General features: G+C 43.4%; 1 protein-coding gene and 1 long non-coding RNA gene across 3 annotated transcripts; one reads left to right on the forward strand and one right to left on the reverse strand.

Annotated features, from left to right (window-relative positions):
* Window positions 1-871: 871 nt before the first annotated feature.
* LOC115409341 (protein turtle-like) lies at window positions 872-2876 on the reverse strand. Of its 2 annotated transcripts, none has more exons than XM_030120479.1 (5): window positions 2658-2876; window positions 2539-2583; window positions 2161-2412; window positions 1823-2062; window positions 872-1758 (listed from the first exon to the last, which is right to left on the reverse strand). In XM_030120479.1, exons 1-5 carry the CDS (start codon window positions 2686-2688, stop codon window positions 1595-1597), a joined length of 732 nt encoding a protein of 243 aa, XP_029976339.1. In that variant the 5' UTR covers window positions 2689-2876; the 3' UTR covers window positions 872-1594. The 2 variants fall into 2 exon arrangements, with proteins under 2 accessions (XP_029976339.1, XP_029976347.1); XM_030120487.1 differs by having other exon boundaries at window positions 873-1758; window positions 2161-2409.
* Window positions 2877-6442: 3566 nt separating this feature from the next.
* Window positions 6443-8368, forward strand: LOC115409616 (uncharacterized). Its single transcript, XR_003934002.1, has 3 exons — window positions 6443-7133; window positions 7369-7414; window positions 8282-8368. It is a non-coding gene; the product is annotated as an uncharacterized LOC115409616 (long non-coding RNA).
* Window positions 8369-27161: the final 18793 nt, after the last annotated feature.

The following is a 27161-nucleotide window of genomic DNA, read 5'->3' on the forward strand; positions in this document are numbered from 1 at the left end:
GGGTTTAATTTCTCCCTCCATCTTGTGCCAGTCTTTAACACTTCCCACCGTTCTCTCTGCTGCCAGGGCAGATGTTCATTTCTAAGATTCAAGCAGTTTATTCTTCAACAAGACACCAAAGCCACATCCCGCCTGGCACGGTCTAAAACCGTCTTCTTCCCCCAATCAGCCACACCTGAGAGCCTCACCTCCCAATGGCTCACAGCAGGGCGCCCCCAGTGGAGGGAAGGTCTCAGTACAACAGATAAACATGGAGCACAGAACCCAGACATGGCTCTGACAGGATGAGCTTCATGTTCTATAAACCACCTGCAATGAAGGAGCCGATAAACAGCGTGTGGCGCTGGAAGAGTCGCCCGAGGAGGCGGGGCTTAGTGGAGATTCCACCAATCACTGATCAACCACATAAATGAATGACAGGAATCAAACCAACCATTTCATGATGGCGGCCTGGGCAGATTTAAGGTCGTCCATCATGAGCCGGTTCATCAATGTGAGATGAACAGTGATGACGCAACGGCATTCAAATAAGCACTATGAGTAATCTAATTACTTTTTCCAGTGTTACAGGACCATCATCATCACTGAGACACAGCCATAGAGCTCTGATCAGCAGAGACTGTCAGTCTCCCTCGCTGAGACTCGCATTTCTGAATCATTATTTCCCTTTTAAACAACTCATTTCTGAGATTTGATCCAATCCAATAATGAAACTCCGCTCAGATTACTTTAGAATAACTGACCCCTGTGGTTTGACCTCACTGAGGCGCCGCGCTGGAACAGGAAGTCTGAGCCAGGGAACAGGAAGTGACCACAAACACCAAGTCTTTCCAGAAAATCTGAAGGTTTTATTCATTCTGCACGACAACAACAGCTCCTCATCCTCAGAGCGGACGCTGGCTGGTTATACTGGTTATGACATCTCATCATCTTAACTTGTGATTGGTGTGTTGGTCAGTTACTGGATTGTTAGTTGGTTGAATCAGTGATTGGGTCATTTACTAGTTGGACGGCTGGTTTAATGGTCAGATGGCGTCACCGCCGATGAGGAACCAAAGCAGACGTGAAGAGAGCTCCAGAGTTCAGAGTCTTTACTGATGGAAACACTGCAGCCGAGGAATCCAGCAGGAGCAGACAGAGAATAATCCAGAGAACAGAGGAGGAGTCAAAGAACACAGGAAACAGACGGGAGAACAAGCAGGACGACCGTCGGTCAGAACAGAACAGGAGGACAGGGAGAGAGACAGGGGGACACACTGTCAGCACACAGGGAGGAGGAGCTGACCGGGGACTGGACGATGGGATCAATGAGAGACTGAGGGAAGCTTGGAGAGACAAGCAGGACACAGAGAGGACAGAGAGGACAGAGAGTCCTGACAGGTGGTCGTTACTGGGTTCACCGGTTGGTAGATCGGTTGATTCAGTCGGTTCGTTCATGTCTTGATTCTTTGGATTCTTTGTCATTCAAAAGTTAACCTGTGATTAGCGTGCTGATCGTTGATTGGTTGGATGGTTGTCCAGTCGGTCGGTTTGTTGGTTGGTCATATGATCGATTAGTTAGTTAGTTAGTTAGTTAGTTATGTTTGGGTCTGCTTCAATAAAAAGACACCGTGAGCAGAGTGGAGATGGAGTTCAGAGAGAAAACCACCAGGTAGGAGAAAACTCTGACCACAAGCTGGAGGAAGGTGATGGAAGTGGGCGGAGCTCCACTTCTGGGTGGAGTTTCCTCAGTGGGCGGAGCTGCCTTGGTAGGTGGAGCTGTAGAGAGAGTCTCAGCAGGTGAGCATGAGGCTGAATCAGGAAGCAGAGTTCAGCTCCTCACCTGAGACAGAGATCCAGCTGGGTGGAGACTCTCCAACACCTCTGAAGCTACACCTGTAGAGGCCTTCAGCAGAGCGGGAAACATGGCGGAGGGTCATGTGACCTGTGGACTCGGTCCCGATGAAGACGCCGTCTTTAAAGAAACTAGCTGAGAGGGTGGAGGGAGCGCTGGTTCTACAACCCAGAGTGACGTCCTGTCCCTCCATCACAGGGAGGACTGGACTCTGGAGGACCACTGTATCTGGACACAGAGAGCAGAGTCCAGCATCTGAGACACACACACACACACACACACACACACACACACACACACACACACACACACACACACACTCTTACCAGCTACAGTGATGTTGATGCTGCTTCCAGCTGCTCCCTCTCTGGACTCACACCAGTAAACTCCAGTGTCTTTCGTCACCATGTAGCTGATTCTACAGGAGGAACCAGCAGGTTTTCCCCACATGTCTTCACATGAACTCCTCTGTCTCCTGCTGGTCTTCCTCCACACTGTCCATCCGTCCTCCTCACAGCTCAGAGACACTGAGTCTCCTTCAAGGAACTGAGATCTGCTGGGACTCACAGTCAGACCTGCTGAGAACGAGAGGAACCAACGCTGAGGAACGAAGCAGCAGCAGGATTCAGGACAGACGGGACAGAACAGGGACTGAAAACACTGATCACTGAAGCAGGAAGCGGTAGAACGAGGCGTTCACTGACCTGGAGGAGATGGCAGAGTGGTGGAGATGAGAGTGAAGGTCAGACCTGCAGAGAGAGAGGAGCTGGTCTGAGGTTCTCAGGTGGAGGAGACAGGAGAACCTGTAGAGAACAGTTCTTACAGAGCAGCTGCAGAACACGTCTTCCCTCCATCGTCCAGTCAGCCTGGTCCCTCCTCCTCCTCCTCCTGCTCCTCCTCCTGCTACTCCTGCTCTATCTCTTGGTCTTTCTGGAGGATCTGGATGAGAACCAGCTGCTTCTCTCTGGCTGGACTCAGAGGAAGTGATCTGGAGGTTTTAGTCTCTACGTGTCTGAAAGCTTCTCTCAGCTTCACCACTGAAATGAGGAACACACATCTCACATGATTCAAACTCTAGATTCACTCGGGAACGGGTGGAGTAAGAATGCATGAAAACATGTCGCAGCAGGAAACCAGAGAAGAGTCGTCTTCATGATGGAGCAGAGCAAAGGGCAGGTGGAGTCTGCTGTAGGGAACCGGTGGTGGAGGCTGTTGAAGAACAGGTAAGTCATGGAGAAGACAGTCAGAATCCGACTCAAAGACCAGGAAGGACTACAGTCAGACTGAGGGACGCTTGGAAAAGTGGAAATAGAAGCAGGTCATTGGAACAACTGGCAGGAAGAACAGAGGAAGGCAGACAGAGGAGAAACCCAACATCGAGCAGGAGAAGACAGTTATATGTCTTCCTCTACCATCCTGCTCCCCCTAGTGGTCAAATCATAAAAGTGATAATTGGCTCCTACATTCCTTTTCTGCATTTTGTCTCTCTAAAGTTTAATGTTTACATGACTGAGTTCTGAAAACAAAGCCTGTTTCCACAGAAACGGCACAAACATAGAGATTAATGTATTTTTCATGTTGGTCCACAAGATGGCTCCGTTATTATGGAGAGAACCTGGAGACAGAACCGAAGGATTCAGTCTGTCCTGTCTGGGTTTATTAACAACCTGCTCTGTCCAGATTATTCTTTATTCACACATTAGACATGAAAAGAGAGTCCAGCATTTTCTAAACATCCAGCATCCTGTGTCGGAACTAAACATGTGACGCTTTTCTCAGAACAAGCAGCTTGGAACTGGAGGGAAAGTGTGCTGCAGCAGGGAGGGAAAACATGCAGGGTGCCGGGTGCTGTGCTGAGTTCTGCTGCAGGTGGCGCTGTGGCGCTCTGAAGCTCAGCACCATGACGGACACTTTGTGGGGGTGGGCGATACTCCAGATTTTGGTGTTGATCCAATACCGAGTAAATACTGGTCCAGTATCGCCGATACTGATACTGACACTGATCCTTTTTACTAGGTTTTTTTTTCTTTTACATTTTTTTTCTTATTTTTACAAAGGTGATAAATGTGGTTAAAGAAGAATTTAAAAAGAATTAAAACATGATTTGATGTAAATAAATGTTATAAATGATGATGATGATGATGATGATGATGATGATGTAAATAAATTATCACTGAATCTTGAAAAAACAAACTTTATGATATTTAGCAACAGAGGAAGAGACACTGGTGCTTCAGTTACCATAGATGGTATTGAAATCAATAGAGAAAGGGAAACCAAGTTTCTGGGTGTTATTCTGGATAAAAATTTGTGTTGGAAATCACATATCCAGTATACAAAGGCAAAAATATTAAAAACGATAGCTATGTTACACAAAGTAAAAGATTCACTGGATAACAAATCATTGTACATTTTATATAACACCGGAAGTTTATGGTTGCAAGATGGTTATTATGGCGTCATTTTAGCGCCAAAATTCCGCGCGCATAAAAAACATAATCGCGCACAGTTAAACCACTCACTCTGCGCTCGCGACGCCTCTCTGTGCGCGCTAGGCCTCTTTCTGCGCGCGCGGTGCAATGTCTGTTCTGCCTGCTCGCGCGGTGGTGTTGACTTTTGGCACTGTGGAGGCGGGCTTTGTGTTGACGCCCCTCAATCCCTCCTCCTTTCTGATTGGTCGCTTTGAACGCCTACGATCTTCCGGTCAGAGCCAATCAGAGGTTTAGTTGGGCGGGGCATCGTCATTTGGCGGCGGAATTGGAAACCTAGAGGCAACCTACTGTGGAGAAGACCTGAATGTTTCCTGGGAGGAGGAAGAATGCATAAAAACATTTTCATGGAGCTATCATGGCAGAACAAGTAAGTCCTACACAGTCTCTCTCAGATTTCATTTGATTTTATGCCAGGATCAGTGGGGTACAAGTTTTTTTTTGTTTTTTTTGTTTTGCTTTGTTTTGTTTTTTGTTTATAGCGGGTGGAATGTTGAGTTTCATGAGTCACAAACTTATTAGACCCATTTTGTAGTCCTGCATCCTGATATGAGTTGAGTAAAAGAAGTGGGCTAAGGTGGACTTACTCATGTATAAAGCAGCACCACAGCAGAATTAATAAATATAATAAAAAGTCCCACATTGCTTCATGCAATCTATATTTACATAAGCAAAGCTTAAAGGGCCTTAAGGCAAGATTTGTGAAAAACTACACATGCATTTCCACTTTATTCAATGCTAATGGGTGGTGAAGCATTAAAAACCTAAAATAACAGGCCAATCCGTGTATCTGTCTGTTGCCTCATACAGGCTGTGTGCCAAATAATTTGTTGCTGTTCGGGGTCCGAATTTCCCGCGCAGTCGTGGGGATGTGACGTAAATTGACGCCGTATGCGCGTTGCTGAACAGGAAGAACATGGCCGCCGTGGACACGGACTCAAACACTGCTGGGATCAGGGGGGGCAGTGTTGCCAACTTGGTGACTTTCTCGCTAAATCTGGCGACTTTCCAAGGCCTCTTTTCGACTTTGTTTTTGTCAAAAGTAACAAGCGACAAATTTAGCAGCTTTTTCTGGTGCTCTGGAGACGTGACAGGACGTCTCCGCTGTCCTCAGCAAGCAGCGGTGCTGCGTGAGCCCCTCCCCCGTCCCAAAGCACTCACAGGCGGCCAGTCTCAGGCTCCCTGCTGAGTTGGGGTCGATTGGGTAAACGGCCCGGAGTGGCTCCACGGCGGCGACGGGAGAGCTCCAGCAGCCGCGGCCTGCTTCACGCGCCTCCGTGGTTATGCGACGGGTCCCCGCCGCTCCGCGGCCGGCACAGAGCGCGTCTCCGCCCGGGAGCGGAGATCCGGAGCTGCCGCGCCGCGGCTTGCTCCACGGAGGCGCGTGAAGCAGGCGGCGGCTTCCACGGGCCGAGTGGAGCTGCCCCACGGAGGCTGACGGGAGAGCTCCGGATCTCTGCTCCCGGGCGGAGACGCGCTCCGTGCCGGCCGCGGAGCGCGCAGGGACCCGCCGCATAACCACGGAGGCGGAGAGGAGCTCCGCCACGGATTTAAAAATGAATCGTTAGATTAATCAATGCATAGAAGAACTATTTCCGAGATTCATCGATTACAAAAGTAATCGTTTAACGCAGACCTATTATCAGCGTTATCTTGTGAGTCAAAAATAAAAATAAAAAAAATGACCGAAGCCGGGCAGGCACCCGAATAAATATTGGATATGCGTTTGATTCATGGAGGGAACTTCAGCTGCATCTGGGAGTGAAAACGGATGCTGACAAAAATCACATAATATGCGCTGTGGTCCTGCAGTAATTCGCGACGTAGTAAACAGCAGGAGCCTCCCTGGTGCAGCGCTGTGAAGACGGACATTCAGTAAAATGTTTGTGCGCGCTCCCGTGCCGCCTTGGCTGGTGGCTGCAGTTCCCCGCAGCGCCTATCGCGGCAGCACTGAGGTAAATTTTGAAAAGTTGCCTTAAGTCCCTTTAAATGAATGAATGAATGAAAATTTTTTTGGAAACAGACAAACAAGGAAAGAAAATTTCAAAGATTTCATTTGCATGATTAACATAATGTTGACTGGTCTTATGTTTATTATAATAGAGATGTTGATCTTGAGTCTTTATTAACTATACGGTGTTCTCTCAACAGCTGAGACGTCAACTGCTGGAAAGACTTTTGGACAAAATACAATTGGCATTTTCCACAACCCCACTGAATTTGGACTCTATAGAATTTGTTTGTCGCCAGGAGCTGTATCTTCTGCAGGCCCTATCCAATCACATCCAAGCACTGCCATTATCCAGGCTTTGCAGGAACTTTTTCAACTTGTGAAAGCACAACTGGAACATCCGGCCCCAAGTATCACAGTGGAGAACACAGGCACCCAAGGACGGCCCAGAGTTTTGGTTGATGAACAGCGTTTGAAGGAAGTGCTTGATGTCCAGCTTCCTGTGCCTTGCATAGCTTCACTGATGGGTGTGTCAAGAAGGACAATCTACAGACGAATGAAAGAGAATGAACTCTCCGTCAGGGAAATGTACAGTCTCATCACCGATGATGAACTTGACAATTTGGTTTCTTCCATCAAGAATGATTGACCAAATGCAGGCGACAGGATGGTAAAAGGCAGACTGGAGTCTCTGGGACACAGAGTTCAGTGGAGACGAGTTGCAGCCTGCGTGCACAGAGTTGATTCCATGGGCATCATCTCAAGGCTGTCAAGTCTTGGCTGTGTTGTACGCAGAGTGTCCACATGCACCAGGGCCATTGTCCCTGGTGCATGTGGACACAAATCACAAGTTGATCAGGTTTATATCAAATGTTTTTTTTATTCTGGTAATTCAACTGACAACCAGTTCTCATTTATACAGTGACTATCTTTCATGTGGTGTTTCATTTTGCATATATTATATTGCATTTGTCTTTCTTCTGTGTTTTAGCGCTGTTCTGGAGCCACTGTAACCAAATTTGACTGTACACTGTATAGAACACAAATCCTAAATGACAGTAAAGTTCAATCCAGGTCCTGTGTTTACTTCCCAGATACAACATTGTCATATTTGGAGGAATCGATGGTTTTTCCAGAAAGGTAACTTAACTGTTATTAGATTTACTTTGCACTTGATATGACAACACTGACATTGTGGTGTCTGCTGAGAGGGGGATTCCTCACATTAGAAGGGGCGGGGTTTGGTGACGTTGGGAGGTGTGATACGCTGACAGTCGGGGTTAAACAGGGGAAGTGTTCTGCCAAGAGAGCTTCGTGGGATGACAACTGTCACTTAGGGGAGCGGATTGGATCACATCAGGGTCACCAATGTGGAGGTCGTGAAAAGAGGAGACGGACGAGGGAGCAGAGTCCAGTGGAGTTTATTATCCGCAGCGTATCACACCTCCCAACGTCACCAAACCCCGCCCCTTCTAATGTGAGGAATCCCCCTCTCAGCAGACTCCACAACATGTTTTTATAGGCATTGTGAAATCTGTAACACTTGGAAACCTTTATTAACTATCCATAAGTTTAAACTATGGTAAATTGTGGTTCTGTGGTTTGTTTCAATTATTTTTTTAGGTTACAATAGTGCCACTTCCAGGTCAAACTTTACTTGAACCTTGTGCGGTATTTCATTTGTTTCACACCATCACCTTCCCTGTAATGCCACCCCTTGACAAATATGCTACATTTTTTTCCTGATGGAGGCACATTTATGCCCCAAATATTTGTATTAAAGAAAAGAAGGCATGAAAGGTGGAGGGCTGTACAGGATGAGGAGGCAGAGGATAAGTATGTTAGAAGGATCAAAGAAAAGGTTCAAATTTAGCACTTGCCCATGAGGCAGTCGACTAGCCATCTTGTTTATTTTTCTAGTTTTATGTGCAGATTGCAAGTGTAGTTTTTGGTGCAGACTCCCACGCATATGTTTCAACTGGTTTACATTTACTTTGACTTTTGTAGATACTGTACTTGAATGCAGCAACAAACAACTGTGCTTCAACAGCATTTCAGTTCTTCCTGGAGGCCACTCAGCAGCATGGTTTACCCTCAAGGTAATGCTATTCAAATCGTTACAGAGCTACATATATTGGCAGTTTTCCATAAAATACTGTGAACTCGTCTTTGACAGATTAACAGCAGAGTATTTTCTTATGAAATTTGAGTTTTGGCCATAGGGTGGCACTGTGATTAATGCTCTTGCCACAGCAAAGAGAATCTTGGGTTCAAATACCAACTGGAACCTTTCTATGTGGAGTTTGCATGTTTTCTGTGTGTGCATGGATTTCCTCCAGCTTCTTCCCATAGTACAGAAACATGCATCTCAGGTTAATTGGTGACCCAATGTAGGGCCCCTTGATGTGAATGTGAGTGTACATTATCTTTCCCTATGTGATGGACTGGCAAACTGTCCATGGTGTACCCTCCTCTTACCCATAAGTAGCTGGGATTGGCTCCATCACCCTGTGACCCCGAAAAAGTATAAGTGGCTAAGAAAATGAATGAATAATGATTTAAATTTTTTTTTTTTTAAAGAACAGGCATATTAACATATTTCATGCCGTTTCTCCATACAGTCGCACATATTTGTCACTCATGATTTCTTACATTTCCCTCACTTTCTATGTTTATGGACTGTTACTAATAAAAGGGACTTTAAATAAATTAACTAAAAATTTGATTATTGGGCACATTTGTGAATATTGAAAACACTTATTGGATAATGTAATAGAGTACAAAGCCTCAAACTTCAAATCCTTTGTTCTTTTAAATTCTACATTACAATCAATTTCAGAGTACGAGCTGACCAGGGAGTTGAGTAGGGGTGTTTAAAAAAATCGATTCGGTGATATATCGCGATATGACGTCACGGGATTCTCGCATCGATTCAAAATACGTCCATATCGATTTTTAATTATGTATTTACCCGCAAATATCCATTGCGGCGTCTTTTTGTGTGCTGCACTTTTACTCCTGGCCACTAGTTGGCAGCACACCACACCAAGAGCTTTGCAGAGCCTCCAGTCCGCCAGAGGAAGAACAGCATCTGGCGAGAGCTCTCCCGGTGGTTTCTTTACACTACCGTCTCACGGTAACTGGAGCACACAACAGTCTCCCGCGGCGGAGGAAGTGGGAGACGCTCCGAGGAATATTTATAAAGCCGGAATCTGGACGCACTTTGGCTTTTACAACAAGGACGGAGGGACAGATAAGAGCCACGCCATTTGTAAAATGTGCTTTGCAAAAGTCAAATACCGCGGAAACACCACCAACCCACATGCATTTGAGCAGGATGTCCCCATGCAGGACACCCTGAGGGACCTGGACAGCGGTGAGGGACAGGCTGCGTCCCCCCAGGTGTGAGAAGGAGCGTTGCCTCCTCAGCAGGTCCTTCCTCCCTGCTGCCATCAGATTCTACAGCCAGCACTGCTCCAACCTGTCCAAACACCACACACTGTCCTAAATGACACTCCTGTGTGTTTTGTCTTCTCATGTCTCTCACATTTTTCTATAATATTGTACAAAAAGCCTGTCCTATATGTATATTTAAATAATATGTAACTCATATCTGTTATTAATATTATAGTTTACATTTGTGTTCTGTCTTAAATGTATATTTAATTTATATTTGATTTATATCTGTTCGTGTATATCTGTTATTTATTTATATCTGTATGAAACTTATATTTAAACTATATTTAAATTATGTTATTTAGTTTGTATCTTTTATTTAATTATATTTATCCTAAATTTATAGTTAATTTTTCTATGTATGGTTGGACCTTGTAAATTCTCATATTACGCATTTCTTTTCTGTTTCTATTTCTTTTCTCTGTGCTGCTTAACATTGCAATTTCCCCCTGTGAGACAAATAAAGGAATTTCAATTCAATTCAGTTCAGGGTTTTACAATGATTGCACTTTGTTTTCTCAAAACATGTTACATTATTGAAGGTTTATGTAGCCTTTATTTTTATTTACTGTTTAAATGAAAAAGTAGCCTGCAACTTGTTTGCTGTTAAATATAGTTGCTTGAGTGCTGCTGTTGCATTTGGGATAAATAAAATGTGTTTCATACAAGTTTTCTCATGAAGTACTACTAGTTTACAAATTTGTTGTTCCTAAAGTATCGCAATAATCGTCATGAACATTGGTATCGGGATATATCGGGATATATCGAATCGTGACCCATGAATCGTGATACGAATCGTATCGCCAGATACTAGGCGATACACACCACTAGAGTTGAGAATGTGGATATTGCCCGGTTTATGTTCACTGTCCGTGGCAACAATCGGGGAAGTTTCATCTCAGGAAAAAGCGTCCACAATCAAAGGTAAAATTACTGTCTTTCACATATCAACATAATACATTTTCCTTCATAGAAGTGCATTTTTTTGCTGTTGTGATCTTCCATAGGATAGAGCGGTTATGGCGAGATGTGTGGATCTCTGTATCATCAAAATATTACAACCTTCTCCACTGTCTTGAAGAAAATGGCATCCTGGACATCTCATCTACAGACGACATATTCTGTGTCCATTACGCATTACTTCCAAGACTCAAAAAAGATTTGGAGATCTTCACTGAAGGCTGGAACCACCATCCACTCCGCAGTGCAGGAAACCGGACTCCAGTACAGACGTGGGAAACTGGACGGATGTCAAACAACACCGATGAACATTCTGAGAACCTTGCAGTGTTATCTCTGCAGTAGTCTTTTGGATTAAAAAAAAAAAAAAAAACTATCACAACACAAGGATTCAGTGTATGTTTAATAGACAAACATCAAGGAACAATTTGACACCTTGAGTGTAAATAACTATACACTGTAATGCTCTTATGTGAACTAAAATACTGTCTCTTCAAACTTCTGTAGGTCCTTCAAGAGCCAGACATCGATTGGGAGACTGCGGTTGATTACAACGGCGATGACCCTGAAACTGGCATTGTGGTGCCTGAATACGACTGCCCTCTGACTGGGGAGGAAATGGATGAACTCCAAACTTTAATTGATCCCACTGACCCAAACTTTAAAGATGAACAGTTATACATTGTCTGCAATGAGCATGTGCAACGACTGCGGACACGAAGTGAAACATCTTAATGCCGGCCAAACTCACAGCCATGGACAATGGCCTGAGAGATCACAGTTTTGAAGTCTTCATAGGTTCTCAGGTGTGCAAGAGGGAATGTGACTGAGCGGGAGCATGCGTTGACTACAGGATAGCAGATGGTATGATTTATACCATAACGAACTTGACAGTCACGGTCGAATTCCATCACTAATTTGAAATCCTCCCGTTCGGCACGACTCAGCGGGACATGGGACTGTCCCGTCAGCCACTGGCAGAACCTCCCAACAGTGATATGACTGTCTTTTGTTTGTTTTTCTTCTTTTTCATCATCTTCTCCCATGGTTTCTTCAAGATTTTCATCTTTGGTCTTTTCATCCTCTTCTGAAAAAGTGATATACAAGAGCATTATATGCCAAGTTCATTTTAAAGATGATTACAGCCATTGTTACTTTTCACTGAGGACTTTTTTTATTTAGAAGCAGGAAGTGTTATGATTCCATTGACATTAAAAGAACCTTCATTATTTAAGTGTTGCCAAAGCTAATATGAGTATAATGTTGTAAATATTGATGATGACCAATATGCAAGGACTTCAATATATATGTAATATGCAAAATGAATTGCTTTGTCACCCAGAATAAATCACTAAAAGCAAGCTGTACTTTGTTGTTGCTTCAGCGTAGAAATTACATTTTAACTTTGAACAAACTATTCACCTTCATCTTCCAAATCCTGTACGAAATCCTGCAGAAAGTTGACTACTGTGGACTCCCTCTGATGCCTTGTTGTACCCATCTCACTGGTTTAATTCCAACTTATTAAAAACAATACTGAAAATGAAGCTTAAGGTTCAGTTAGAAGCAAAATTGAATGCATGGACAGCAAAAATGTGTTCTCACTTTGACACTGGGAACACTGGACAGTGACAGAAGATCTGTGGAGTCCTTTGAAGGTAACATTAATCGAAAAAACTTGTTAGCAAGAACATGTGTAAAGGTGACTGACTTTAGATTTGCAACTTTCAAAGACTTACTGTCAGAGACATGTCAGTGTTATTGGGAGAGTTTTCCTGGATGGCACGACTGTTTTCCGGGGACCCCAGAAAGTGTGTAGTCTGTAGATGGAACAAATTATTCAGAAGACAGAAGAAAATCAAATCTACGTATCTATAATTGTGAGTAAAACGTTCTTGCCTGTTTGATTGTAACATCTGAGAGTTCCTCTTTTTCACAAGATGCCACATGGGCAGCTAATAACTGAACTGGCATGTTGACAGAACAAGTATGGCACGTTGCTTTAGGCATTTTTTCAAACTCCTTTGCAGAGTAGGGAAGAGGTGCCGTATCAAGACTTCCTTGGACCGGTACAATGTACAGCGCAGACTTCCCACGTGCAACTGTATTGAGGTAACGACCTGTGTAGCCCTCTGCTTCAGGTGGCACAATGCACAATTTTCTTTGACCAGGTCCACCTACAGGAAAAAAAAAAGATGTATATAAACAATCTGGACAAGGTACCTTTTGTTAGTTTGATTTCCTGTTAAATTGACATAATCAGATTCCAATAAACAGGTCGTTTTCTCGTTTTTTCGTTTTTGGGCAAAAACGAAAAAACGAGAATTCAGCTCAATTTCTCGTTTTTCCGTTCTGACTGACAAAACGGATTTTCCACCCATTATTCCCTTTTAGACAGGTGGGCGGGGCTTAACACTTCTCGCTCCTGATTGGCTCATGTTTGCACCTTGCTCTTCAGAGTAAAGGTCTGTCTTAAAACGCTGTATGACTGTCTGACTGACGCTCCAGCCTCCTGTCAGTACTGCAAATATCACAGCAGTTGCATTAGTGTTAAACACACAAGCTCACTCTGTGCTGTACTGCTCTTTTGTCCTGATTGTTAGACGCTAAACTGCATTTTTTTTTACACCCGACTTCAGGAAAGTAGTTAAAAAAATGACCAGCAGGAGTCGCCCTGCGTGGATCTCCTCATCACTCCGTGTTCCGTGCTCAATATCTTAATCAATAGAAATGTGGATAGATACACTAAAAATAAAAAAAAGATTATTGTTATATTTTTATTTTCATGTTTCACCACATAAATATCATTAAACCAGTACAAAATCTGTCTCCAATACATATTTCAAACAGAACTTCTAGTAGAATACTTCATTTCCACAGATATGAACGCTGAAACTAGAGCCATCAGAATCACAATATTCGTTTTTGTGGTTGTACAGTGTACAATGAGATTGGAGAATTTCTTCTTACCAGTGCAGGCACAACAAATATAACAGTACTACATTTCCCTTGTTCCGGACCATAATAATAATATCTGGGACGAGTCAGTATTAGTCCTCTTAATGTGCTTGGGAATGGTCAGTATCCATTCTGATGGTCGTCTCATGTCAGCAGTGTGAACCCATGCTCTCAGATTGTGTCATACTGGTGGTGTGTAGGGTGGTGGTATGGATTTATGTAGATGGAGTCTTTCTAAAGTGAAAGACTCAATCCCAAACTCTCCCCCTACCAATTTAAATGTGTTTATTTATCTTTTGCATATTTTTAATCACATGAACATTCAATAAATTAATACATTCTATCTTTTATCTCACTCCTTTGGAGTGTAAGTTGCCTGCAAAAAGAGTTTAAGCTCTAACAGGAGTTATGGAGTTTGTCTAAATGTAGAAATTGCCATGTGCTTTGACATTGAGGGTAATGACCAATCTAAAGTTTGGACACATTTCTCGTTCAATGTTTTTTTCTTTTCTTAATTTTCATGACTGTCTACATGATAGGAGTTCAGTGTAGATATCAAAGCTATGAATGAATACACATAGAGTGTGAAATAAGACAAAGCATGTTTTATATTTTCCTTTTCTCAAAGTTTGCACCATTTGCTTTGTTGACAGTACTGCAAACAACCAGCCTTTTTTAGTTTCAACTTGGTTAAAAGAGACAGTTTGACCTGGTGAGGATTTGAGGAGCTGCTCATCCAGGCTGGGTTCATGGTTGGTTTTGGTCTTTGGTCACATGGGGTCTCTGATTTATTAATTTCTAAGCAAAAATACTGGTAACCTGGGTTAACATGATTGTATATTCTAAAACCTCTATGGTCAGTAAAACTGGCCTGTTGGCTGTCCTCCCCCCCCCCCTCATAGCGACTGTACCTGGTGCCTCAGCAGAACTCAGAACCTCATCAAGGACAGATTACATCCAGTTCTCAGCGCGTTGACCTGTTGCCCTTTGAGAGGCTTTACAGATGCATTAAAGTGAAGACAAACAGACTGCAAAACTGCTTCTTTGCAAGAGCCATCACCATCCTAAACTCTCCCATGAAACAACTGCTCAACAATATAATGCAGCTGTGTCTCTGCTGCTGTTCACTGAGTCATATCCACTCAATTCCTGCAATACAGTCACACTAAAGTGTACAATTCACCTTTTTACATTGTTATTCAAAATTATTTCACACTTAAAAAAAGAATATTAATCCTTTGTGACATTTATGTTGTATATTTTTTACATTTATAATATTTGCTGTGCCTGCAAGGAGAAATTCTCCAATCTCATTGTACACTGTGATAACAAAGAGACCATTCTGACTGTCATGGCTCCAGTTTCAGAGTTCATGTCTTCTGTGGAAATGAATTATGATGCTTCTCTGTCAGAAGTACTATTTGACATATGTATGGAAGCGAGCTGTTGTCCTGGTTTTATGATATTTACATGGTAAAAACATGAAATATGACAATAAACTGTGTTACTCCACTGATCACAAATGAAGGCTACAGTCCAGTGAGGCTGGATTATTTAGAAATAACCACAGGAGATGCCGGAGAACCTCAGGACCGCAGAGACTGTTGATAGTTTTAAAGGGAGGTTGAAAACACACCTTTTTAATCTGGCTTTTAATTGACCTTTTATACTTCTTATCTCCATCATTTTTATTTTTTGTCATTTTAATTTTTAATATACTTATCCTATTTATTCATTCTATTTTTACTATGTACTTTTAATTTATTTTATTTTCTATTTTATAATCTTATCTTACTTTTTATTTATTTTTTATTTATTTATTTTTTTATTAGCTTTGTATCATGTCTTTTTAACATCTGTTTAACTCCAGTGTTTCCTCAGGGGGGGTCCTTCACACCGGGAGTTGGTCCTGGTCCTCTGCTGGGGTCGCTGCGCTCGAGTCCTCTGGTCCTGGCTGGCCTGGGGTCTCCACACCTTGGTGTGCGGGATCCCGTTGGTCTGACGGGGTCGGGGGTTGAGCGCTGGTGCCCCAGTACTAATGACCTAAATAAATTAATAAATTGGGTGTGTGTGTGTGTGTGTGTGTGTGTGTGTGTGTGTGTGTGTGTGTGTGTGTGTTTGTGTGTATGTGCGTGTGCGTGTGGTGTACACTTACTGATGGTGCAGCTTTTGTTTTTTTTTTTTGTTTTTTTTTGTTTGTTTGTTTTTACTGTTAAGCACTTTGCGTTGTTTTTATTATCATGAAAAGTGCTATACAAATAAATAAATAAATAAATAAAGTTTTTTATTTTTCAGCATATCAGCATATCTATTGATTATTAAGATATCAAGTTTATACATTCGGTGTGATGAGGAGATCAATACAGGGCGACCCCTGCTGGTTATTTTTAAACTACTTTCATGAAGTCGTGAATCGAAAAAAATGCAGTTTTTTTGTCCGACAAATAGAACCAAAGAGCAGTGAAGCACAGAGTAATCATGTGTGTCTGGTAGTAGTATTATTACTGCTATGAGATATTTACAGTCCTGACAGGAGGCTGGACCCTCCTCCAGCAGACAGACATTTACTGCTGTGTTGAGAAGACTTTTACTTTGACGGGAGCGGCCTAAGCCCCGCCCACCTGTCAAAAAGGGAATAATGGGTGGAAAATCCATTTTGTCAGTCAGAACGGAAAAACGAGAAAACGAGTTGAATTCTCGTTTTTTTGTTTTTGGGCAAAAAGGAAAAAACGAGAAAATGACCCGTTTATTGGTATCTGATGATGTCAATTTGACAGGAAATCAAACTAACAAAAGGTACCTTGTCCACAATCTGAACTCATAGCAAATTTGCCATTGAACAACATACAGGAGACAGTAGCTAAAGCAATACAGCTTCAATATCTTACCAACAGCCTTGTATAGCATCCATGCCCCTTTCAAACCGGCCATTTTGGTGTCGGTCTCCTCAAGTTTTTTGGACAACTGTGTACAATTTATATTATGTCAGTCTTTTGTTTGAGAAAAGCCTGAGTATAATGTGTATTCCTTAATTCCATTTCTTTAAACATCATTCTATCTCTCAGGGGTTATATATTCAACTTTAATGGGATCTTAATTTTAATCAAATTAAACTGAGCAATTAAACATGTTAAAACCTACCCATAAATGATCAGCATCCTCTGTTACATTGACAGTCCGCCGACCCATCCCTGCCTGTAAAAGCTGTAGTTCATCGGCTGCCTTCGGAGTCTTCTCCATATGTTTGTTGACGAGGTAAAACTGTATTGCAAAAGATTTTCTGCTGTGCCCTCTTGTACTGTCTGAGGACAAAAAACTTTGTCTCTTTTCCCCTGTCGTCTTTTTATTAAAGAGTGCTGGGAAGGATCTATAAAACAATAAAATAAGACAAAAAGACACCGTGAGAAAAGCATGATGAGGTAAACAACGTTGAAAACTTCAAACAAAATCACATTTTCAATGATGAGCTGTCAAAAAACAAGTCAAACTTCATTGTCTGCATATGACAAACCTGGCCATGTTCTGCTCTACAGAGCTACTGGACTGCCGCGGGACTCCCTGTCCATCATTTTGATGCTGGCTTTCCAAATCTGTATAATTTTAATAATAATAACAAGAATAATCAAGTGGCCTAATCAAAATGATAATTTTATAACTCCCATTGGTAACACAGCACCATAAAATGATAAGACAATGTTAAGACGACAATAACAACAATCCTCACTGTTTCTCGGTGCTGAACCAGACAGGGCACTCTGCAGCAAGGACACCAGCCGCTGTGCAGCATCCTGCAAGCATCCTGCAACTCTCCCTATCTAACAGTCCACTAGGGGTGTTTAAAAAAATCGATTCGGTGATATATCGCGATATGACGTCACGGGATTCTCGCATCGATTCAAAATACGTCCATATCGATTTTTAATTATGTATTTACCCGCAAATATCCATTGCGGCGTCTTTTTGTGTGCTGCACTTTTACTCCTGGCCACTAGTTGGCAGCACACCACACCAAGAGCTTTGCAGAGCCTCCAGTCCGCCAGAGGAAGAACAGCATCTGGCGAGAGCTCTCCCGGTGGTTTCTTTACACTACCGTCTCACGGTAACTGGAGCACACAACAGTCTCCCGCGGCGGAGGAAGTGGGAGACGCTCCGAGGAATATTTATAAAGCCGGAATCTGGACGCACTTTGGCTTTTACAACAAGGACGGAGGGACAGATAAGAGCCACGCCATTTGTAAAATGTGCTTTGCAAAAGTCAAATACCGCGGAAACACCACCAACCCACATGCATTTGAGCAGGATGTCCCCATGCAGGACACCCTGAGGGACCTGGACAGCGGTGAGGGACAGGCTGCGTCCCCCCAGGTGTGAGAAGGAGCGTTGCCTCCTCAGCAGGTCCTTCCTCCCTGCTGCCATCAGATTCTACAGCCAGCACTGCTCCAACCTGTCCAAACACCACACACTGTCCTAAATGACACTCCTGTGTGTTTTGTCTTCTCATGTCTCTCACATTTTTCTATAATATTGTACAAAAAGCCTGTCCTATATGTATATTTAAATAATATGTAACTCATATCTGTTATTAATATTATAGTTTACATTGTGTTCTGTCTTAAATGTATATTTAATTTATATTTGATTTATATCTGTTCGTGTATATCTGTTATTTATTTATATCTGTATGAAACTTATATTTAAACTATATTTAAATTATGTTATTTAGTTTGTATCTTTTATTTAATTATATTTATCCTAAATTTATAGTTAATTTTTCTATGTATGGTTGGACCTTGTAAATTCTCATATTACGCATTTCTTTTCTGTTTCTATTTCTTTTCTCTGTGCTGCTTAACATTGCAATTTCCCCCTGTGAGACAAATAAAGGAATTTCAATTCAATTCAGTTCAGGGTTTTACAATGATTGCACTTTGTTTTCTCAAAACATGTTACATTATTGAAGGTTTATGTAGCCTTTATTTTTATTTACTGTTTAAATGAAAAAGTAGCCTGCAACTTGTTTGCTGTTAAATATAGTTGCTTGAGTGCTGCTGTTGCATTTGGGATAAATAAAATGTGTTTCATACAAGTTTTCTCATGAAGTACTACTAGTTTACAAATTTGTTGTTCCTAAAGTATCGCAATAATCGTCATGAACATTGGTATCGGGATATATCGGGATATATCGAATCGTGACCCATGAATCGTGATACGAATCGTATCGCCAGATACTAGGCGATACACACCACTACAGTCCACACAGAGAAATATTAACTATCATGAGCAGAACGTTAACAACAAGCATTAATGGATAACAGCAGGAAGGCTGTTTCACTGGAACATGTATACCTACAACAATTCAATGATGCTACTCCCGTTGCTGTTTGCATTTTTTTTTTCAACTGAGTTGATCATGGTGGAGGCAGATGGCCTCCATTCTCGCTCACAGGAGTTGATAAACCATCACAAATTACTTTGAAGCTGTTCAACAAATTGAGAATTTAAATAACTGTATGCTCCTAAACTTACCTCTTTTTTGTCCGACATGTCGATAGACCTTTTTCACACTTCCTGGTTTTTTAGCCGGAAATACGCCATCTGTGGGTGACTTTGCTTCCGGTAGCCCTGCCACACGCTAAAAACAAACGATGCTGTGTTTCAAGCACAATGTTGTTCAAGGAAAAAGTTTCATTGTTTCTGTAAAACAAAAAAAAGCAGAATGAAAACCATTCCATTGAATGTTTAATAATTAATGTAACGCGCTGCCATTTCATTACCAGCGACGTGGCCGTTTCTGTTCATGTTCAATATTTTTCTTGTTTCCAGCTGTTGAATGTGAATGGATAAAAAAAGGAATTTCACAAAGAATCCTGTCTGTATTATTTCATTATTTAGTAATAGTGTTGATATTACAACAGCAACAATAATTTGTAATAGTTTAAAATGTATTACATCTCAATTCATTTAATCTGCCAGAGTGAAACTGCACATTTGCAGCATGATATTATGTCTTCAATTACAGTAAAATACAGTGAGGCACTGCAAGAAATACTGTACCCTACTGACAAAACTTGTGCCCAAAATACCATAAATTACAGTAAAGGTTTATACTGTCCTGTAAAGTCAAATGCAGTTTCACTGTAAACACGCAGTAATTTATTGTAAACCTATGACCTGTGTTATGTTTAAATTCATGGTATAATACTGTACTTCGATGTACAATAAAATTCTGTCATTTAAAAATACAGCACAGTACTTTAAAAAAATACAGTATGTTTCTGGTGAAACTGCTGCCAGTAAAATACTGTAAATTTAGACTAAAGTGTTGCAGTTATTTTGTTGAAGCACAGATTGACAGACTGGGTTTTTGTTAATTGGCGGGAGTGATTTTCACTGCCTGGTTCTTCTGCTCTGCTTCGTCTCTGAGGTGCTGCTTCTGTTAGACGCTGCCGCCTCCTCTCTTCTGTAGTTTTGTGGGGACGTTGGGTGTATTGTGAGGGTTTTGTTTGGGGCGGAATCATCTCGGCTCACTGTGGTCACTTTGTTTTTCGTTCCGTGTTTTAAACGGTGAATACCCTGCAGGCTCTGGTGCGGCCGGACCGGCCACATCTCTTCCACTCATATTCATATCGAGAGCATGGATCCTGGGTCTAATCCAGCTATTGGCTCCGATGCTGCCAAAATTTTGGACTCTCCTCTGCTCTGTCTGGTTGAAATAAAAAAAATCTATAACAGCAAAGCAGCCAAACTGAGCTCCTGGTCCTGACGGGCTCCGGAGAATTTTACAGAAAGTTTTTAGAAAAATTGGCACCACTGCTTTTATCTGTGTTTAATGAATCTTTAGAATGAACGATATACGGAGAGATGTCTATACTTCGTTGTAATGTGTTTTGTATTTTGTATTCAATAAAAGTATTATTCAAAACAAAAAGAAAGTGAACATGTGGGATATGAGCACAGAGTTTTAGTGCAGAACACATTTGAACTGAAGAGATGACAGGAAAATGTTCATTATGTTCATGTTCTTTATTTTGATCATTTCTTTGACAAGCGTCAGATTTTATCAGCGCCGTACGTTCTGACGTTTTCCCACAGGCGGCCTTCATCTCGTCTTTGGACGCTCCAAGTCCAGCTGTAAACCATCAGCACATCGTCATGGCAACGGGAGCTCTGCCTGACCGGTTGCTATGGCGATAACTCCAACAGGAATTAGTTTGGCCCCGCCCATCCAGTAGCACTTGCCCCGCCCCGCTGGTCATATTTGGCCCCACCCACTCACAGTCGTTGGCGTTTGGCCCCGCCCACCGCGTCCAGAGAGCTGAAGCTGCTTCCTGATGACTTCTGCTTCTTTCTTTTCCCCTGAAAACACACGGTGTGTGAGCAGAGGCCTCAACACACTCCCAGTGTGTGTTGCGTTGTTGTCGTCATGTTGTACGTACGTAGTTGTCCCGGGCCGACCAGCCGGGGTGAAGCTGCATGTGCAGCAGCCGCTCCTTCTGAGCCAGATCGAAATACTTTGACTGTTCAGTTGGAGACAGAGCGTTCCACTGCGAGAGGGAGGAAGATGCTCTATGATCGGATGCTAGAGGAGGAAGATGCTCTATAATCTGATGTCAGAGGAGGAAGATGCTCTATGATCTGATGCTAGAGGAGGAAGATGCTCTATGATCTGATGCTAGATTAGGAGGATGCTCTATAATCTGATGTTAGAGGAGGAAGATGTTCTATGATCGGATGTTAGAGGAGGAAGATGCTCTATGATCTGATGCTAGAGGAGGAAGATGCTCTATTATCTGATGCAAGAGGAGGAAGATGCTCTATAATCTGATGCTAGAGGAGGGAGATGCTCTATAATCTGATGCAAGAGGAGGAAGATGCTCTATGATCTGATGCTAGAGGAGGAAGATGCTCTATAATCTGATGCTAGAGGAGGAAGATGCTCTATGATCGGATGTTAGAGGACGAAGATGCTCTATGATCTGATGCTAGAGGAGGAAGATGCTCTATTATCTGATGCAAGAGGAGGAAGATGCTCTATAATCTGATGCTAGAGGAGGGAGATGCTCTATAATCTGATGCAAGAGGAGGAAGATGCTCTATGATCTGATGCTAGAGGAGGAAGATGCTCTATAATCTGATGCTAGAGGAGGGAGATGCTCTATGACCTGATGTCAGAGGAGGAAGATGCTCTATGATCTGATGTTAGAGGACGAAGATGCTCTATGATCTGATGCTAGAGGAGGAAGATGCTCTATTATCTGATGCAAGAGGAGGAAGATGCTCTATAATCTGATGCTAGAGGAGGAAGATGCTCTATGATCTGATGCTAGATTAGGAGGATACTCTATAATCTGATGTTAGAGGAGGAAGATGCTCTATAATCTGATGCTAGAGGAGGAAGATGCTCTATAATCTGATGCTAGAGGAGGGAGATGCTCTATGACCTGATGTCAGAGGAGGAAGATGCTCTATGATCTGATGCTAGAGGAGGAAGATGCTCTATGATCTGATGCTAGAGGAGGAAGATGCTCTATTATCTGATGCAAGAGGAGGAAGATGCTCTATAATCTGATGCTAGAGGAGGAAGATGCTCTATGATCTGATGCTAGATTAGGAAGATGCTCTATAATCTGATGCAAGAGGAGGAAGATGCTCTATGATCGGATGTTAGAGGAGGAAGATGCTCTATAATCTGATGCTAGAGGAGGAAGATGCTCTATGATCTGATGCTAGAGGAGGAAGATGCTCTATAATCTGATGCTAGAGGAGGAAGATGCTCTATGATCTGATGCTAGATTAGGAAGATGCTCTATAATCTGATGCAAGAGGAGGAAGATGCTCTATGATCGGATGTTAGAGGAGGAAGATGCTCTATAATCTGATGCTAGAGGAGGAAGATGCTCTATAATCTGATGCTAGAGGAGGAAGATGCTCTATGATCTGATGCTAGAGGAGGAAGATGCTCTATGATCGGATGTTAGAGGAGGAAGATGCTCTATAATCTGATGCAAGAGGAGGAAGATGCTCTATGATCGGATGTTAGAGGAGGAAGATGCTCTATGATCTGATGTCAGAGGAGGAAGATGCTCTGTGATCTGATGTCAGAGGAGGAAGATGCTCTGTGATCTGATGCTAGAGGAGGAAGATGCTCTATGATCGGATGTTAGAGGAGGAAGATGCTCTATAATCTGATGCTAGAGGAGGAAGATGCTCTATGATCTGATGCTAGAGGAGGAAGATGCTCTATGATCGGATGTTAGAGGAGGAAGATGCTCTATAATCTGATGCTAGAGGAGGAAGATGCTCTATGATCGGATGTTAGAGGAGGAAGATGCTCTATAATCTGATGCTAGAGGAGGAAGATGCTCTATGATCTGATGCTAGAGGAGGAAGATGCTCTATAATCTGATGCTAGAGGAGGAAGATGCTCTATAATCTGATGCTAGAGGAGGAAGATGCTCTATGATCTGATGTTAGAGGAGGAAGATGCTCTATAATCTGATGCTAGAGGAGGAAGATGCTCTATGATCTGATGCTAGATTAGGAAGATGCTCTATAATCTGATGCAAGAGGAGGAAGATGCTCTACGATCGGATGTTAGAGGAGGAAGATGCTCTATAATCTGATGCTAGAGGAGGAAGATGCTCTATAGTCTGATGCTAGAGGAGGAAGATGCTCTATGATCGGATGTTAGAGCAGGAAGATGCTCTATAATCTGATGCTAGAGGAGGAAGATGCTCTATGATCTGATGCTAGAGGAGGAAGATGCTCTATAATCTGATGCAAGAGGAGGAAGATGCTCTATGATCAGATGTTAGAGGAGGAAGATGCTCTATGATCTGATGTCAGAGGAGGAAGATGCTCTATAATCTGATGCGAGAGGAGGAAGATGCTCTATGATCTGATGCTAGAGGAGGAAGATGCTCTATAATCTGATGCAAGAGGAGGAAGATGCTCTATGATCAGATGTTAGAGGACGAAGATGCTCTATGATCTGATGTCAGAGGAGGAAGATGCTCTGTGATCTGATGCTAGAGGAGGAAGATGCTCTATGATCGGATGTTAGAGGAGGAAGATGCTCTATAATCTGATGCTAGAGGAGGAAGATGCTCTATGATCTGATGCTAGAGGAGGAAGATGCTCTATAATCTGATGCAAGAGGAGGAAGATGCTCTATGATCGGATGTTCGAGGAGGAAGATGCTCTATGATCTGATGTCAGAGGAGGAAGATGCTCTGTGATCTGATGCTAGAGGAGGAAGATGCTCTATAGTCTGATGCTAGAGGAGGAAGATGCTCTATAGTCTGATGCTAGAGGAGGAAGATGCTCTATGATCGGATGTTAGAGGAGGAAGATGCTCTATAATCTGATGCTCCAGGAGGAAGATGCTCTATAATCTGATGCTAGAGGAGGAAGATGCTCTATAATCTGATGCAAGAAGAGTAAGATGCTCTGTGATCTGATGCTAGAGGAGGAAGATGCTCTATAATCTGATGCAAGAGGAGGAAGATGCTCTATGATCGGATGTTAGAGGAGGAAGATGCTCTATAATCTGATGTCAGAGGAGGAAGATGCTCTGTGATCTGATGCTAGAGGAGGAAGATGCTCTATAATCTGATGCTAGAGGAGGAAGATGCTCTATAGTCTGATGCTAGAGGAGGAAGATGCTCTATGATCGGATGTTAGAGGAGGAAGATGCTCTATAATCTGATGCTAGAGGAGGAAGATGCTCTATGATCTGATGCTAGAGGAGGAAGATGCTCTATAATCTGATGCAAGAGGAGGAAGATGCTCTATGATCGGATGTTAGAGGAGGAAGATGCTCTATGATCTGATGCTAGAGGAGGAAGACGCTCTATGATCGGATGTTAGAGGAGGAAGATGCTCTATAATCTGATGCTAGAGGAGGAAGATGCTCTATGATCTGATGCTAGAGGAGGAAGATGCTCTATAATCTGATGCAAGAGGAGGAAGATGCTCTATGATCGGATGTTCGAGGAGGAAGATGCTCTATGATCTGATGTCAGAGGAGGAAGATGCTCTGTGATCTGATGCTAGAGGAGGAAGATGCTCTATAGTCTGATGCTAGAGGAGGAAGATGCTCTATAGTCTGATGCTAGAGGAGGAAGATGCTCTATGATCGGATGTTAGAGGAGGAAGATGCTCTATAATCTGATGCTCCAGGAGGAAGATGCTCTATAATCTGATGCTAGAGGAGGAAGATGCTCTATAATCTGATGCAAGAAGAGTAAGATGCTCTGTGATCTGATGCTAGAGGAGGAAGATGCTCTATAATCTGATGCAAGAGGAGGAAGATGCTCTATGATCGGATGTTAGAGGAGGAAGATGCTCTATAATCTGATGTCAGAGGAGGAAGATGCTCTGTGATCTGATGCTAGAGGAGGAAGATGCTCTATAATCTGATGCTAGAGGAGGAAGATGCTCTATAGTCTGATGCTAGAGGAGGAAGATGCTCTATGATCGGATGTTAGAGGAGGAAGATGCTCTATAATCTGATGCTAGAGGAGGAAGATGCTCTATGATCTGATGCTAGAGGAGGAAGATGCTCTATAATCTGATGCAAGAGGAGGAAGATGCTCTATGATCGGATGTTAGAGGAGGAAGATGCTCTATGATCTGATGCTAGAGGAGGAAGACGCTCTATAATCTGATGCAAGAGGAGGAAGATGCTCTATAATCTGATGCTAGAGGAGGAAGATGCTCTATGATCTGATGCTAGATTAGGAAGATGCTCTATAATCTGATGCAAGAGGAGGAAGATGCTCTATGATCGGATGTTAGAGGAGGAAGATGCTCTATAATCTGATGCTAGAGGAGGAAGATGCTCTATGATCTGATGCTAGATTAGGAAGATGCTCTATAATCTGATGCAAGAGGAGGAAGATGCTCTATGATCGGATGTTAGAGGAGGAAGATGCTCTATGATCTGAAGTCAGAGGAGGAAGACGCTCTAATCTGGACGTTGCTGGAGGAAGATGCTCGCTGGCTCTGCAGTTAGCATTAGCCTAGCATGCTGCTCACCCTGCGGCCCAGGATGCGGTTGACGGCGGCGCTCTGCCTCGCTCGCCCCTCCTGCATGACTCGCTCTCTGCTCTCCTTCATGTAGAGCATGAAGGCGTTCAGCGGCTTCTTCACCGCCGGTCTGAGGAGGACAGACGCCATCGGCTGTTTGTACCGTCGCCATGGAAACGGACCCCTGAAACAGAGTGTTACAGTGCAGGCTCACCTGGTGGCTCCGTCGCCATGGTGACCGGGGCGCGTCCCCGGGGCGTCCGAGGCCCAGATTGGCCGGTCGTACGGTGAGGAGCAGCAGGGGAGGCGCCGCTGGCTGCAGAGGAGGAGGGGCACCAGAGGATGGACGGACTGGGGACAGGTCAGAGGTCAGAGGTCAGATTGTTCTTCGGTTCTTATTTTTCAGCTGCAGTTCCGGTTCTGGCCAGCAGAGGGAGAACAGCAGCTCCTGAAGCCAGCGACTCCCTGGAACACCAGCAGAACGCTTCAGGACGACAGAGGTCAGAGGTCACACACACTCACACCATGACACTGATGCTGTTTGAAGGGGAACATACTGACTGGAGGGGAACACACACACACACACACACACACACACACACACGGGTGCACACAGCCGGGACATTGCTCTTCTTTTCTCCTGGACTTGTCTGGACTTCCTGTCGGGAGTCCACCCTCTACTCCAGCTGTCTGGTTTAGGGGTCAGGGGTCATGGGTGGCCCTACACCCGGCGCAGCCTGACCTGAGCTGCACCTGAGCGGGAAACAGGCTGAGAACCGAGGTCCCGTTTCCACGACAACGTTCAGTCAGAACTCACAGTTTCTGGATTATGTTGCAAAAAGATTTCAGAACCGGTACAGAACCTTCTGGGTTTGTCTCACCGAGGTGACGCTGCTGTGGAGGTTCTGCAGGCTGCGAGGCCCCCCAGTGGTTAGGAGCTGGTTCTGCAGGCTGTGAGGCCCCCCAGTGGTCAGGAGCTGGTTCTGCAGGCTGCGAGGCCCCCCAGTGGTCAGGAGCTGGTTCTGCAGGCTGCGAGGCCCCCCAGTGGTCAGGAGCTGGTTCTGCAGGCTGCGAGGCCCCCCAGTGGTCAGGAGGTGGTTCTGCAGTACTGGAGTTGCTTCACTTGACGTCCACATCTGCCAAAAATGTGTTTAAAAAACCCAGCAACCTCATTTCGATATTTCCAGCCTCACAGCATGAAGTTACCTTTGAATGTTTTAACTTTTTTAGAAAAGAAAAAAAAAACACGGCAACAAAAATGTTTGTCACTCTCACGACTCTTCTGATTGGCTGAGGACAGAAACAGGAAGCAGAGTGATGCGGCGACCTTCATCCCTCTGTTAAACTCATGGAGACATTTAGAACATGTCTCAGTGGGAGGTTTGAACTGATCCCTGATCAGTTAATCAGCAATATAACAAACTTTAAGTTTTGTCTTCTATGACGACAAAAGAATAAAAGTTCTCCCCAAACGAAAGAAGTC

This window comes from Salarias fasciatus, chromosome 3 (genome assembly GCF_902148845.1).
Source record: "Salarias fasciatus chromosome 3, fSalaFa1.1, whole genome shotgun sequence".
Lineage (NCBI taxonomy): Eukaryota > Metazoa > Chordata > Actinopteri > Blenniiformes > Blenniidae > Salarias > Salarias fasciatus.